The 16,911-nt window shown below is 35.8% G+C and overlaps 1 protein-coding gene across 1 annotated transcript in view; it reads right to left on the reverse strand.

Moving 5' to 3' along the window:
• Positions 1-16,911, reverse strand: part of LOC128227483 (myeloperoxidase-like) — a 35,910-nt gene that overhangs the window by 13,929 nt on the left and 5,070 nt on the right. Inside the window, exons 2-8 of the mRNA XM_052938085.1 lie at positions 8,963-9,121; positions 8,752-8,854; positions 8,120-8,349; positions 7,628-7,807; positions 7,030-7,075; positions 6,632-6,729; positions 5,294-5,395 (exon numbers count right to left, since the gene is read on the reverse strand). Of these exons, the coding sequence (XP_052794045.1) occupies positions 5,294-5,395; positions 6,632-6,729; positions 7,030-7,075; positions 7,628-7,807; positions 8,120-8,349; positions 8,752-8,854; positions 8,963-9,121 (918 nt within the window). The remainder of the gene's footprint in view (positions 1-5,293; positions 5,396-6,631; positions 6,730-7,029; positions 7,076-7,627; positions 7,808-8,119; positions 8,350-8,751; positions 8,855-8,962; positions 9,122-16,911) is intronic.

The raw sequence follows: 16,911 nt of genomic DNA on the forward strand, positions 1-16,911 counted from the left end.
CCAGATACACAATCACACAGACAGATCACATACAGGACAAAACAGACAGACCAGAAACACAACAACACAGACAGATCACATACAAAACAACACAGACATACCAGATACACAATCACACAGACAGATCACAAACAGGACAACACAGACAGATCACATACAAAACAACTCAGACAGACCACATACAGAACAACACAGGCAGACCAGATACACAACCACATAGACAGACCAGATCCACAACAACACAGACAGACCACATACAGAACAACACAGACATACTACAAACAAAACAACACAGACAGATCACATACAATTCAACACAGCCAGATAACATCAAAGCAAAGATGACAGATCACATACAGGACAACACAGACAGAGGAGATACACAACAACACAGAAAGATCACATACAAAACAACACAGGCAGACCAGATACACAACCACATAGACAGACAAGATACACAACAACACAGACAGACCACATACATAACAACACAGACAGACCAGATACACAACCACATAGACAGATCAGATACACAACAACACAGACAGACCACATACAGAACAACACAGACAGACCAGATACACATCCACATAGAGAGACCAGATATACAACAACACAGACAGACCACATACAGAACAACACAGACAGACCACATACAAAACAATACAGACAGATCACATACAATTCAACACAGCCAGATAACATCAAAGCAAAGATGACAGATCACATACAGAACAACACAGACAGACCACATACAAAACAATACAGACAGATCACATACAGAACAATACAGACAGACCACATACAATTCAACACAGCCTGATAACATCAAAGCAAAGATGACAGATCATATACAGAACCACACAGACAGACAACATACATAACAACTCAGACAAACCATTTACATAACAACTTAAGCATTTAACATACAGAACAATACAGAAAGATCATATACAGAATAACAGGCACGGATCATATACACAACAACACAGACCGATCACATACATAACAGTACAGACATACCACATACAGGACAACACAGGCAGAACATATACAACACAAAACAGACAGATCATATACAAAACAAAACAGACCGATCACATACACAACAACAAAGACAGACCACATGCATAACAACACAGGCAGATAACATACACAACAACACAGACAAATAACAAACAGAACAATACAGACAGATAACATACAGTAAACACAGACAGATCATATACAAAACAAAACAGACCGATTACATACAGAACAACACAGACATATCACATACAGAACAACACAGACAGACCATATACAAAACAAAACAGACATTGCATATACAGAATATCACAGCCAGATAGCATACAGAACAACACAGGTAGATTATATACAGAACAACACAGACAAATAACATGCAGAACAACACAGACAGATAACATACAGAATATCACAGATAGATCATATACTAAACAAGACAGACAGATTACATTCAGAACAACACAGAAATATCACATACAGAAGAACACAGACAGACCATACATAAAAAAACATATTAAACAGACATATCATTTACAGAATAACACAGCCAGACAACATACAGACCAACACAGACCGATCACATACACAACAACTCAGACAGATCACACACAGAACAACACAGACAGATCACACACAGAACAACACAGACTGGGCATATACAGAAAACGCAGACAGACCACATACAGAACAACACAGACTAGTCATATACAGAAAACGCAGACGGACCACAAACAGAACAGCACAGACTGGTCATACACACAGCAATAAAAACAGACCACATTTATAACAACACGGGCAGATAACATACACAACAACACAGACAAATAACATACAGAACAACACAGACATATCACATACAGAACAACACAGACAGACCATATACAAAACAAAACAGACATTTCATATACAGAATATCACAGCCAGATAGCATACAGAACAACACAGGTAGATTATATACAGAACAACACAGACAAATAACATTCAGAACAACACAGACAGATAACATACGGAATAACACAAATAGATCATATACAAAACAAAACAGACAGATTACATTCAGAACAACACAGAAATATCACATGCAGAAGAACACAGAGAGACCATATATAAAAAAACGTAACAGACATATCATATACAGAATAACACAGCCAGACAACATACAGACCAACACAGACCGATCACACACAGAACAATACAGACATATCACACACAGACCAACACAGACTGGTCAAATACAGAAAACGCAGACAGACCACATACAGAACAACACAGACTAGTCATATACAGAAAACACAGACAGACCATAAACAGAACAGCACATACTGTTCATATACAGAACAACACAGACTGGTCATATACATAACAACATAGGCAGACCACACACAGAATGACACAGACAGATAACATCCCGAACAACACAGACCCGTCACACAAAGAACAACACAGACATATCGCACACAGAAAACACTGGGTATTCAGAACAAAACAGATAGGTCGAATACACATCAATACAGACAGACCGATAACAGAACAGCACAGACAGATCATTTGCAAAACAAAGCAAACAGATCATATACAAAGCAACCCCGACAAATAACATACAGAAAAACAAAGACTGGTCACAATACAAATATACAAATATCGAGACCATATACAGAACAACACAGACGAACCATATACAGTACACCACAGACAAACCATATACAGTACAACACAGACAAACCATATACAGTACAACACAGACAAACCATATACAGTACAACACAGACAAACCATATACAGAACAACACAGACAAACCATATACAGTACAACACAGACAAACCATATACAGTACAACACAGACAAACCATATACAGTACAACACAGACAGACCATATACAGTACAACACAGACTAACCATATACAGAACAACACAGACAAACCATATACAGAACAACACAGACTAACCATATACAGAACAACACAGCATAGCCATATACAGAACAACACAGACTAACCATATACAGAACAACACAGACTAGCCATATACAGAACAACACAGACAAACCATATACAGAACAACACAGACAAACCATATACAGTACAACACAGACAAACCATATACAGTACAACACAGACAAACCATATACAGAACAACACAGACAAACCATATACAGAACAACACAGACAAACCATATTCAGTACAACACAGACAAACCATATACAGTACAACACAGACAAACCATATACAGAACAACACAGACAAACCATATACAGTACAACACAGACTAGCCATATACAGAACAACACAGACTAACCATATACAGAACAACACAGACTAGCCATATACAGAACAACACAGACAAACCATATACAGAACAACACAGACAAACCATATACAGTACAACACAGACAAACCATATACAGAACAACACAGACAGACCATATACAGAACAACACAGACTAACCATATACAGAACAACACAGACTAACCATATACAGAACAACACAGACAAACCATATACAGTACAACACAGACTAACCATATACAGAACAACACAGACAAACCATATACAGTACAACACAGACAAACCATATACAGAACAACACAGACAAACCATATTCAGTACAACACAGACAAACCATATACAGTACAACACAGACAAACCATATACAGAACAACACAGACAAACCATATACAGTACAACACAGACTAGCCATATACAGAACAACACAGACTAACCATATACAGAACAACACAGACTAGCCATATACAGAACAACACAGACAAACCATATACAGAACAACACAGACAGACCATATACAGTACAACACAGACAAACCATATACAGAACAACACAGACAGACCATATACAGAACAACACAGACTAACCATATACAGAACAACACAGACAAACCATATACAGTACAACACAGACTAACCATATACAGAACAACACAGACAAACCATATACAGTACAACACAGACTAACCATATACAGTACAACACAGACAAACCATATACAGAACAACAGACTAACCATATACAGAACAACACAGACAAACCATATACAGTACAACACAGACAAACCATATACAGAACAACACAGACAAACCATATACAGAACAACACAGACTAACCATATACAGAACAACACAGACAAACCATATACAGAACAACACAGACAAACCATATACAGAACAACACAGACTAACCATATACAGTACCACACAGACAAACTATATACAGTACCACACAGACAAACCATATACAGTACAACACAGACTAACCATATACAGAACAACACAGACTAACCATATACAGTACAACACAGACAAACCATATACAGTACAACACAGACAAACCATATATAGTACAACACAGACTAACCATATACAGAACAACACAGACAAACCATATACAGAACAACACAGACAAACCATATACAGAACAACACAGACAAACCATATACAGTACAACACAGACTAACCATATACAGAACAACACAGACAAACCATATACAGTACAACACAGACAAACCATATACAGTACAACACAGACAAACCATATACAGTACAACACAGACAAACCATATACAGTACAACACAGACAAACCATATATAGTACAACACAGACTAACCATATACAGAACAACACAGACAAACCATATACAGTACAACACAGACTAACCATATACAGAACAACACAGACAAACCATATACAGTACAACACAGACTAACCATATACAGAACAACACAGACTAACCATATACAGAACAACACAGACAGACCATATACAGAACAACACAGACAAACCATATACAGTACAACACAGACTAACCATATACAGAACAACACAGACAAACCATATACAGTACCACACAGACAAACCATATACAGAACAACACAGACAAACCATATACAGTACCACACAGACAAACTATATACAGAACAACACAGACAAACCATATACAGTACAACACAGACAAACCATATACAGAACAACACAGACAAACCATATACAGTACAACACAGACTAACCATATACAGAACAACACAGACAAACCATATACAGTACAACACAGACAAACCATATACAGAACAACACAGACAAACCATATACAGTACAACACAGACAAACCATATACAGAACAACACAGACAGACCATATACAAAACTATACAAACATATCACAAACAAAACAACATTAACAGGTCACATAAAAACACACAGATATATCATATACAAAACAACACAAACATGATACACACATGCAAAAATACTTACCTCCGGACATTTCCCTAAGGGACAACGCCTCTTCCTCATCGCTTCCGTACAGCACGGACAAGTCAAGATAGGATGTCTGAGAGTTAAACTGCTGCCTGATCCCTGAAATATGTGTGAGTACATGGCGTCAATGTCTGTAGTATGGATGGAATATGTGTGAGTACATGGCGTCAATGTCTGTAGTATGGATGGAATATGTGTGAGTACATGGCGTCAATGTCTGTAGTATGGATGGAATATGTGTAAGTACATGGCGTCAATGTCTGTAGTATGGATGGAATATGTGTAAGTACATGGCGTCAATGTCTGTAGTATGGATGGAATATGTGTGAGTACATGGCGACAATGTCTGAAGTATGGCTGGAGTATGTGTGAGTACATGTCATCAATGTCTTTAGTACGGCTGGAATATGTGTAAGTACATGGCGACAATGTCTGAAGTATTATGGATAAACATGTGGCACCATGCTTGAAATTTGGCTGTTTATGAATGTATACGTGGTAACAAAATGTCAGAAATGTGGCTGTTTATGACTGAAAACGTGGTAACAAAATGTCAGAAATGTTGCTGTTTATGAATGAAAACGTGGTAACAAAATGTCAGAAATGTGGCTGTTTATGAATGAAAACGTGGTAACAAAATGTCAGAAATGTGGCTGTTTATGAATGAATACGTTGTAACAAAATGTCATAAATGTGGCTGTTTATGAATGAATACGTGATAACAAAAAGTCTGATATATGGCTATTATATAGATGGATGCATGCCATCAATATCCTAATGCGAATATCTGGAAAATGTGTTATATTTGAAATAAAAGTCTCTTTATTCCGCTAGAATAAAATTAATGACATCAGACCGTCTCAAAACGCAGCATTTTAATATTTTATGAAAATGCCTGTATCGTAGTGGGGGTCATTTCTTTTATAATGTCTTAATTTCGAAAGATTATGCACCAGTCAACTGTCACCACGTCTCTCCAGGTCTGGGAAATAGCGGGGACTTTGATTTTCGGTCCAGCCAATCCCAGATAAAATCCCCGTCCTGCGGGAACAAACTGCTGGTAAAATACCCGCCAAATGCCCCCGCACCACACGGACATCTTAGGTAAGGCCTATTCCCAGCTGTTTTCGGCGCGAAAACAAAACCACCGCATTTACTCGGCACTGCGGTGCCACCTGGAAGGTACAAACACGACCCATTTCTCCCGCCATCCTCGGTATACCCCCGGAGCTGGGGAGGGGGCGTGGTTACAATTGACTGGTGCATTATATTGAACGTGTTCCTCGTAATCCCTGACATGTTATCAAAATACGCAAGAAACACCCTATCCCTTACCATTGCAGTCGATCTGAGCCTTGGACCGGGCAAGGGGCATGCACATGTCCTGGAAGAAGGAGTCACCGGAGGGAATGTGGATAGGAAAACACTCGGAGCTGAAAGGAAAGTGTACATATTATACAATTATATAACAATTTGACAACGAGTTTGTCAATTTCGGACACATTTTTATTTTTTTAATTTTCATATTGAGGCAGGATATACAAACTAAGACTTAATAATTAAGCATCACATGTATCTTTAACAAATTTTGCGATATGGAACAAAATTAGGTTTAAACACTTCAGATAAATGTGAAAAGCTAAAAGTTATCTTCAGGGTCCCGCTTTCTCGAGCAATCCGTTGTCCTTAATAACAGAACCAAGCTTAACAAACGGTTGGGACAGTGCACCTACTTTGCGCTATCATTTTGACAGCAGTCTAGAGGATCCCCGTCATCCCCTGAAAATAAGCGTGAGAGGATAGAGATATATGTCAGCTTGTATGAGGGCTGTCCGTAAAGTTCGTGGACAATAGGTTTTTGAAATAAATTAAATCTATGGATATTATTTTCTCCAGTGTTATCAATAGCTAAACAAGGCGTATATATTGATTAAACTTAGGAAGGGAAACTAATGTTATTTTTATTAATATTTAGTAATAGCAAGATGACATGAATTTAAATCTTAATGATTAAAGCTGCAGTCTCACAGATTTACATTTTTTTATCTTTTGTCTTTGAATGAGCAATTATTTGCGTAAATATCTGCAACCCAGTTATAAAATATCATTGGCTGACACATTGTCAACGCAAAATCTGACGGAGGAATTGTGTATCGAATAGGTGACAGTAGGCGGACCTTTAAACACCCGCGAAAGTTGAAATTCTTAGAGGTGCACTTTTTATTTTTTTCTAAACCTTTTTAACTGTTTTATGAGTGATGACGTAATGACTATAAATGGCAGCAGGTACATATATTCTATTATGAACATGATAATCACGAATAAGCTTACGAGTAAACATCTCAGTGAGGACAATATCGTGGGCCAAGAATTGTCCGAATATCATCATCATGTAAGAGAACGCCTTTTCCTCCAGCATCTGGTTTCCGGCGCGATGGACGGTGTTACTGATCGTTCTTGGGTTGGGCAGTGTCATTCCGCCATGTCCGGTTTCCCGCGGGACGCTCGTTCCTGTGTTAAGTAGGATAAAAGGGGCAACGAACATGTAACTTTGAACATATAATAATTGGACAAAAATACATCACCCAAAGTATAATTACTGTAAGCTGTCGAATAGCACTGCGATTCTTGTTACTATTGCCACATTTAGTACTCATGTCAAGTGTTGAGCCCCCCCCCCCCAACCCACCCCCACCCTCGCTCCTTTACAAGAAAATACAGGATTTTCCCCTTAAACATAAGTATATCATAATTTTTCATTTTTATTTCTACAGTTTTCATTAAGTCGATTATAACTTTAAAAACTTGTAAAATGCCGCATACCGTCTTCATATCTGTTAGGGAGCACCCTATTCTGCAGGCGGCCGGAACTACCCCAGTCCGCGTTCCTCATGTTATTGCAAGTCCCATTGTACGTCCGGTAGCGAGCGGCGCCGTCACACGCCATGCTCGGGGAGTCGCAGCTTGGCCGAATGTTATTAAGTATCACAGCAGGAAAGTTTGGCCGTGGAGAGGATTCCAAAATATGTTTGCAGTGATGAAGACAGTGTATTCTGAAAAAGTTAGGAGCTCTTAGATCAGCAACCTTTGATATAATGTTGTTGCCTCACAAACAAATAGAAAACCCAAGGCCAGACTCATATCGGATCAAAAGAATGTTATAAAGCAACATTTGCACGTCAACCCCCACCCCCAACTCCTCGCACACACACGCACGTAGACAAGCACGCATCTAAAACACAGACACGGAAAATCGGTGTTTATTTTTAAGCTTAATTTGAATGCTTTTCTGAAAATTTAAACGCGTGTGTACGTATCATGAGAAGCTCGCAGATGGCGAGAAGTTAAAAAAAGGAACCGGGATAACGTTAAATGTTAAAATGTATCTAACATATTATATGACTTGAAATTAACATACTATGGAAACACAATCCTATGGAAAGAAACCGCCTTACTGTTGGTGTTTTGTAAGGAATTTCCGGATAAGGCGACACACGTTATTCATGGATCCCCCGTGGGTAACGTGCATCATGTCTTTGCACAACGCCACCTGGGCATCTACAAAATGGTAAACATGTATAGAGTCCAAAATTTAGGTATAATTATTTTTTGAAGAATACAACAACAACAAAACAAACAATTATCTCCAAAAAAAAATAAACTTACGTCCGTATGCGTATTTATACGCTTCCCTGATAATTGCGTCACACTGATTGCTTTGGTCGTTGACATGTGAGCTGCTGACCCAGGTTGAGACAATGAGGACTATAACAGCCCTCAGACCAGACGACATTGCACCAGGCTCCTTTATCTGGAAACCCAATACTGTATGAGTGATCAGAGATGATGTAATAATCTAATTATAACAAAGTTAAATGGGCGTTGTAAAACATTATGAACAAAACAGAACCGAATTTTTATTCAGACTTATACAATGCACATCGTCAACGTGTATATACAACATGTAATGGTAAATGGTAAATATATATTATATAATGCTATCTATATACGGTGGCACAGATGTGACATTCGCAACACTTTATTTATATTGTGGCTACACTTTGTACCTTCTGGCCACAACTTAGTAAATTGTGGCCACAACTTAGTAAATTGTACAACTTAGTAAATTGTGGCCACAACTTAGTAAATTGTACAACTTAGTAAATTGTGGCCACAACTTAGTAAATTGTATAACAATATAAATAGAGTGTTGCGGATGTCACCTCTGTGCCACCGTATCATACGGAAGATTCACATAATTATAGAAAAACATACTATTTGTAACAAAATTTGGAGGCTGAACTTAACATTAATCTTTCAACGTTCGATAAATTATTTCTACTGAATAACAAGAGCATCTTTAATATAAAATGCTTATTCAAATTATTAATTAATTCCTGTCAATTGATTTCAATAATTGTAGAAATGTGTACACAGAAGGGTGCATGTACTTACAACGTTTAGATATTTCTTTCTAACATCGGAAAAACATGGACATATAAAATGAAATTCATCTTAAATCATTAGTATTGATGGTTAAACAAAATATTTGCCCTCTAGGTGTTCGATTTCCAGAATAAATACCAGTCTGAATTCGCCGTGGAAATGCAGATAGCCTTGGTTTAAAGAAACATAAGCGTAGGTTTTAGGTAAAATATCGAGATATGTTTCGTATTCTATTGAAGTTTTAACCTCTTTATACATAGTTAAAACAGAACAATTAGCGTTCCGAGCAAATTCTGCTTAAAATATTTAATAGTCGATCTTTTAATTCATTTAAAAACTTAACCATCTTTATTGGCAACATTGTCAAGTGTATAAGAGAAACCAAGTCTAACAATTTCTTAACATTTGATACCCAATTTATTTTACCACTATTACAATCTGACAAAGCTTGCACATATACATTTTTTTAAATTACATTATCAGTTTTAAATGCTTTAAACCAGTATTTCATTATGCTTATATACATAAGTATATAAAGCGGATATATTCATAGTTCACGATAGATAAAAGCAGAACATGTATTTGGCTTAACCTTCAACCGTCTCTTGCAAAATTTAAAATGTATTCTCTCTATTTCTTTTGATTCAGAAATTCCCCAAATTTAACGAGCATAATTTAAAACAGACAAAGCAAAGGCATCAAACAATTGGCAAAGTGTTTTTGGACTGTCTTTGGTCGTTATCTTTGCATTTACATAATAAAACATAGCTTTAAGGGCTTGGACTAATATAACTAAATGTTCTCGATTAAGGACAAAGTCACTGTATATTTTAAAACAGTTCCAAGATAGTTAAAATCATTTACTACATCGATAACGTTCCCATTGAAGGTCCAACGCTCAGTTGCTAATAATTCCACCACGTTTACGAAAACCCATACTTTTATCTGTAAAGGTGTCTGCTTTAAGTCCCCATGTATAACATTACTCGTATAATGTGTCTAAATGATCTGGTAATTCTTTGGGTGTTAAAGATTACAAACCAGATTCAACATTATTTTGCAAATTTTTGCAAATAAATGTCAAAGTATTCAACAAAGACAGAAAGTAATACATTGGACATACCTGCACTTGGCGTAAGTAATTAGCATACTTAAAATACTCAGAAATATTAGAACATTATTTGACACAGGATTTATCTTGTCAATCTTAGGTTAGACAAAGCCATTCTTAATTTCTTTGGAAATACATCAATACAATTTAATTTCAAGTTTTCAGTAAGGTATTTATACGTACATAAGATATTTCTATTGCTCATTACAGTTTTCATACCATGAGTGTTTAAATACACCGAACACTCATTTTTTAAACATAATATGAAAAATCTCCACACATATGTGAAACCATACATATCTAACAGAGTTCTTATATCATAAGACCAATTATTGCAATTATCTAAGACTTCATTTCATATAGCTTATTTAGTATACTGTATGTTAAGAAATAGTTTTACACAAATATTTTGTCATTCTAGCATATCTATTTACATGTAATTAGCGTCTACTTATTTCCCAAAGTCAACGTCAAGTCAAAGTTTTATTAGCAAATTCAATAAGAACATTGATTATACACAAACAACATACAAGGCCTTATTACATGTGCTCGTTTCAACCACAACACTTGAAGTGAATACGTTCAATTTCTTTCGATCTTGACACCCACCCACACCCACACATTTCACATGCATAAGTTAACACGGCATTTATGCACCAGTCAATTGTCTCCCCCAGGGCCGGGGGTATACCGGGGATATCGGGGGAAATGGGCCGTGTTTTTACCTTCCATATATCCCCGCAGTGCCGGGTAAATGCGGTGGTTTTGTTTTCGCGCCGAAAATAGCGAGAAAGGGCCTTACCTAGGATGTCCTCAGTGTGCGGGGCATTTGGCAGGGATTTTACCAACAGTTTATTCCCGCAAGGCGGGGATTTTACCTGGGATTGGCTGGATCGATAGTCAAAGTCCCCGCTATTCCCCGGACCTGGGGGGGGGGGGGGCGTGGTTACAATTGACTGGTGCATTACACAAGTTTCTTATCCTCGTCCTTAGACATATCTCAATGATTCCATTCAGTGGTTTGGTCAGATGTTGTTACAGTCCAATAAAAGGAGTTTCTTCTCTTAACGTTAAGTCAAATCTTATTTTGATATTGAATATGGTCCCTGGTCACTTGCTTACTAGATCTTGCATTGAAATTTGCTTTCACAAATATAATATGAAAAAGCAGGCTCGAAATGTATTTGTTTTGTATGCATCAAGATCGATAGTAAAAGGTTTTTGTTCACTCCAGTGATATATTATTATGTATACAAGTATTCAAAAGAATACAAGAATATTTTTAAAGCATTTTTAAGTGAACGCACTTGGAGAAATTATTAGGCCAAAAATTTGAGGAAACATCATGGAATTAAAACTTATCTATTCAATCTTGACAATGCAAAAAAAGTAATCACGATCAATAATTTGCAATTCTTAGTAATCTTCTAAATTAGTACTGCATAATGTATGTTTTTCAAAACGTCCTTTTTCGTAAAGTTATATTCTCTGATTGCAAAGGCAGATTACTGAGTAGGAGAATGAGCAGTAAATAAGAAACTATAATTTAGTTTAATAATGGTAGCGTGTAAGAGTCAAGCGGAAAGGGTGAAGTTGGTGTTTAAAATCAAAAAATATTTTCATAAAACAATGTACGGGCCGTTATATTTTACACTTCACTTTTAATTATACGTTATTTTAAAAATAAACAAACAATCATCACATTTTGTCAGGCAACGTGAAAAGAATCAAGAGCATTAGTATGCAATTTAGGGAACTGGTCCCTAAACTAAGCTATATCTTTGGCAATATTTAATATATGTGCGCTTTAAACGACATTGGGCTTGGCCATGACCGTGAACCTATTCACCACAAATACAACAGGGTCTTGTATGGGTCAATCCGTCTATAAAAATCATAACAAGACTTTTGAGTTTTGATCTACGGAATAATTTACTGGTCAAGTACAAACCACTGATATTTAATTGTCCTCTATGGCAAATTTTGTTAATGAATTTTAACGTGAGTCGTGACCTTGACTTTTCACCTACTGACCTAATAAACTACAGAGGTCATGTCACCATTAACCCAATCCAGCTAGACCATTGACATACTGGCCATGAACAAATAAAAGGTATGAGACTGGTCAAAGCTGCCCTTAGCTGTAGTTTCATCATCATAGGTAAAATTGTTCTTGAGTTATTGAGCCGAAAAGGTTTTCCAAGCATCTACTGTGACATTGACCTTTGACCTAGTGACCCGAATATAAAATCAAAGGAAAATATGTATGTGCTAAGTTTCATAGAAAACGTCGAACCGTTTCTCAAGTCATGATGTCTAGGAAATAGTGCATATATGTACCTCTTCACCTCAGCATGCACCGAATACAAATTTATTTCCAATGCTCCAATTTACATTGTCATGCACTGAATATCCAAGACTGCTTTTGGCATGAATTATTCTATCTGATTGGATCTTGCATATCATGTTTACAGTCAATTTGTTTTATTCTCGATTTGTTATGCCTTGTGCAAACGGAAATGTGTTTCTTTGCATTACAAGTCTTGCATTGGCTGCATTTTTGTATTCAGCTATTATTTCTGTAATGTATTATTCATGTTGTTTTTGAAACTAATTTCAAGCACGAACATTTCTTCAATATTTTACCTAGGAGTTTTAATTTTATATTTTTTGTCATCTCAGATGTGGTATTCATAAATTACGAATTTAACAAGATAAAAAATTAATGACATTGAGCGCAATGATAGAATACGACTCAGATGTTCACAATATTCCTTAGGTGGTGAAATTCATCATAGTTATATAAGTAAGCACTTTAATTTTGATAGAAATAAATACATTTTCCATTCCCTCTTAAAGCAGAATACGCCAAACTTTCAACTATTTTTTCAAAACAATGACCTTGATATCCTTGGAAAATTGTCTATGTTTGTGAGAAATATTATGCAAATAGTATATGTACAGCGGACCGCTATGAAACTACGAGCAATGCTGTTTTAATGGCATCAAAATAAATACTGCATCTTTGTATAAGTTAGAGTTTATTAAGTAATTTCTTCATGAATAAGTGAACGTATAACGGAGCGAAGCGCAGCGCAGCGAGGTAACCGTGGTTTCTTTTTGGAATTGCCATAAACTGACAATCCGTTTATTTCTTTATAAAAAGGAAATTTTCATACAATATATACATAACACATACAGAGAAATACAAAGACATACTATGAGCTTATCATATCTTCGAATAAGTGTTTATGGATAAACTTTTATAAAAAAAAATGCAATAAAAGTTCTTAACAATACTTTTTGTTCTTAAATACAATAAGAAAATCATAATATAAAGTGTTTAAAATACTAATTTGCTTTGATCTCATATCACCAATGAAGTAAGTTGGTAAATACAGTCGAAAATTTGACTGAAAATTGTATTGACACAAATATATTTTTGGTATTTTTATAGCCTAGGACAATGGTTAATGGTGTTAAACAATTTGTTTACACCAAACTTGTTAAAAAGCTTAGCTTGGCTCTGTTAGAAAAAGTGAATCATGTGTATTAAAGACTGATTATATTTCTGCTAGAAAATGTTTTGACAGAGAGGTACAGAGAGCTAAACGATTCTGCTGGTACAATATGCAAAATGGAGTTTTAAACGAGGCCGTTATAAAAAATGACAGGTTTTGGAAATGTATTGGTAAAATAGGAGTTAACCAAGAAAGGAGGAAACATATTCCAATGGAAATTCAACTTGATGGTGGTTCTATACGTCATGATGTTAATGTTGTACTTGATAAATGGAAATCAAGTTTTAGTACTTTGTTCAATAGGCATACTAATAATGCCTTTGCGCTTAACACTAATACTCTTACAGATGATTTCATTTAATGCAAAAATGTCTATTATAGAAGTGAAAAAGGCTGTAAATAAAGCTAAAACTGGTAAAGCCATTGGTGCGGACAATGTATATTGTGAAGCTTTAAAAATGGTTCTGCAAATTTGTTCATGCATTCCTTATTTAACATTTGTTTTAATTCTAGTACGGTGCCAAGTATTTGGAATAAGTGTATAGTTAACCCAATACCGAAGTCATCAAGTACGGACCCTAGAGATCTGTTATCACATAGAGGAATTAGTCTTGCCTCCTCATTGTATAAAATTTATTGTACTGTGTTAAATGATTGGCTTGGTTATTTGGTTGAAAATCAAAAGTTACTGGATGACGAACAGGGCGGTTTTCGCAAAAACAGAAGTACAATAGACCAAATCTCTAGTCTTACTAGCATTATTGATAACAGGAAAAAACGCAAACTGTCGACATTTACAACTTTTAGAGAAAATGTGTGTTTTATTATATGCAAATGACATTGTTCTACTAGCTTCAAGCGAAGCTGATTTACAAGTACTTTTAAATGCTTTAGCTGATTGGTGTAATATCAATAGCATGATAATTAATAATACAAAGAGTAACATAGTTCCCTTTTGTCCTCAATCTGTACGATTTCAACTTTATATGTGGCAATGACAGTTTATATGCAGCTGGTAAGTATACTTACATTGGCTTTGTTATCAATGAATTTCTTGATGTGACTGCTAAATCCTTGCTCAGAGTGCTAGCCGTGCCCTCGGTCTTCTTATTGCTAAATATGAAATCGTTGGTGGTATGCCGTATGACGCATACACTAAATTATATGACTCTATTGTTTGGCCGATTATAAGTTACGGTGCATCTATCTGGGGTGTAAAATCGTTTTTCTTCATCAACGCCGTGCATAATAGAGCCATGCGTTTTTTTTCTCGGCTTTGGGAAATACACCTAATGATGCTGTTTCAGGCGAAATTGCATGTGTACCACCGATTATCTGTCAGTGGAAGTCTATAGTCGGACATTGGTCTAGGTTGTGTAATACACCTGTGTCTCGTGTTTATAAACGAATAAAACTTTGGGCAAACGGCAAGGCATGTAGTAAGAACAAATCTTGGTTTTATTATGTAAGTGAGAAAATTTTAAGCCTTGACGTAGATATATCTACTAATGTGAATGACAATGTACCAAAATCCACCGTTGTTAGCCAGTTGTATGATAAAATGATGTCATCGTATGTCAATGATTGGCACGAGTCTATAAATAGACCGGAAGGTATACGTGGAAGGGGTAGAAATAAGTTAAGAAATTATTGCAAGTATAAAAATAACTATTCTGTTGAAAATTATTGTAAATTGATTTGCCGCCAAAACATAGGGCAGCGTTAAGTAAATTTAGATGCGGGGTAGCTCCTATTCGAGTCGAAACGGGCCGATATGAAAAACTTGACCTAAATGATCGTCTTTGCCCTTTTTGCAACTCTGTTGAATCAGAAATGCATGTGTTATTCTATTGTAGGTTGTATAATAATATACGAATGCCATTGTTAGAAAAGGTGAACACAATTAATCCATTATTTCAAAGTATGTCTGATAAAGATAGTTTGTTATAAGTTGTATTTTAGCAAATAGCATGTTGTCAATACTTAGTGCCAAACCCTGCAACGATAATATGATGTTTTATTTGTGTAAGTAATGTTGTTGTTATTCTAAAACTTAAATTATTGTGTTATTTTACGTATAGCTAAAAATAAATGCTTTATATAAAAATCAGTTCATCTACGGTCTGACCGAGGTGATAATCGATTTTTACACCCATTTTTTAATTATGCACGATTGTGCGCGTTCATGTTTTCAGTATTTTATTTTGTTAGATTTAGCAAACAAGATAAGCATTGGTTTCTAGTTTCTTACTTTTGTAAATAGATATATGGTATTCAATATGTGTGCACTACTTTGTGTTGTATATATATATCGATTTTAGATGTTGTATTAGTTAAGTGAAGCATTATTTTTTTGTGTGCTCTGGTCTGTTATAACTCATACATTGAGTGGCAATGCATGTTTTAAGGTATATTTATTATGTGATGTATATAGGTTGTATTGATGAGACTTTAATAAACTATCGAATATAAATCTACTATTTGCAACAAGATTATGTAACAATTTTATTTTAAACTATTTACGTTAATTTTATAAT

This window comes from Mya arenaria, chromosome 1 (assembly GCF_026914265.1).
Source record: "Mya arenaria isolate MELC-2E11 chromosome 1, ASM2691426v1".
Taxonomy (NCBI): domain Eukaryota; kingdom Metazoa; phylum Mollusca; class Bivalvia; order Myida; family Myidae; genus Mya; species Mya arenaria.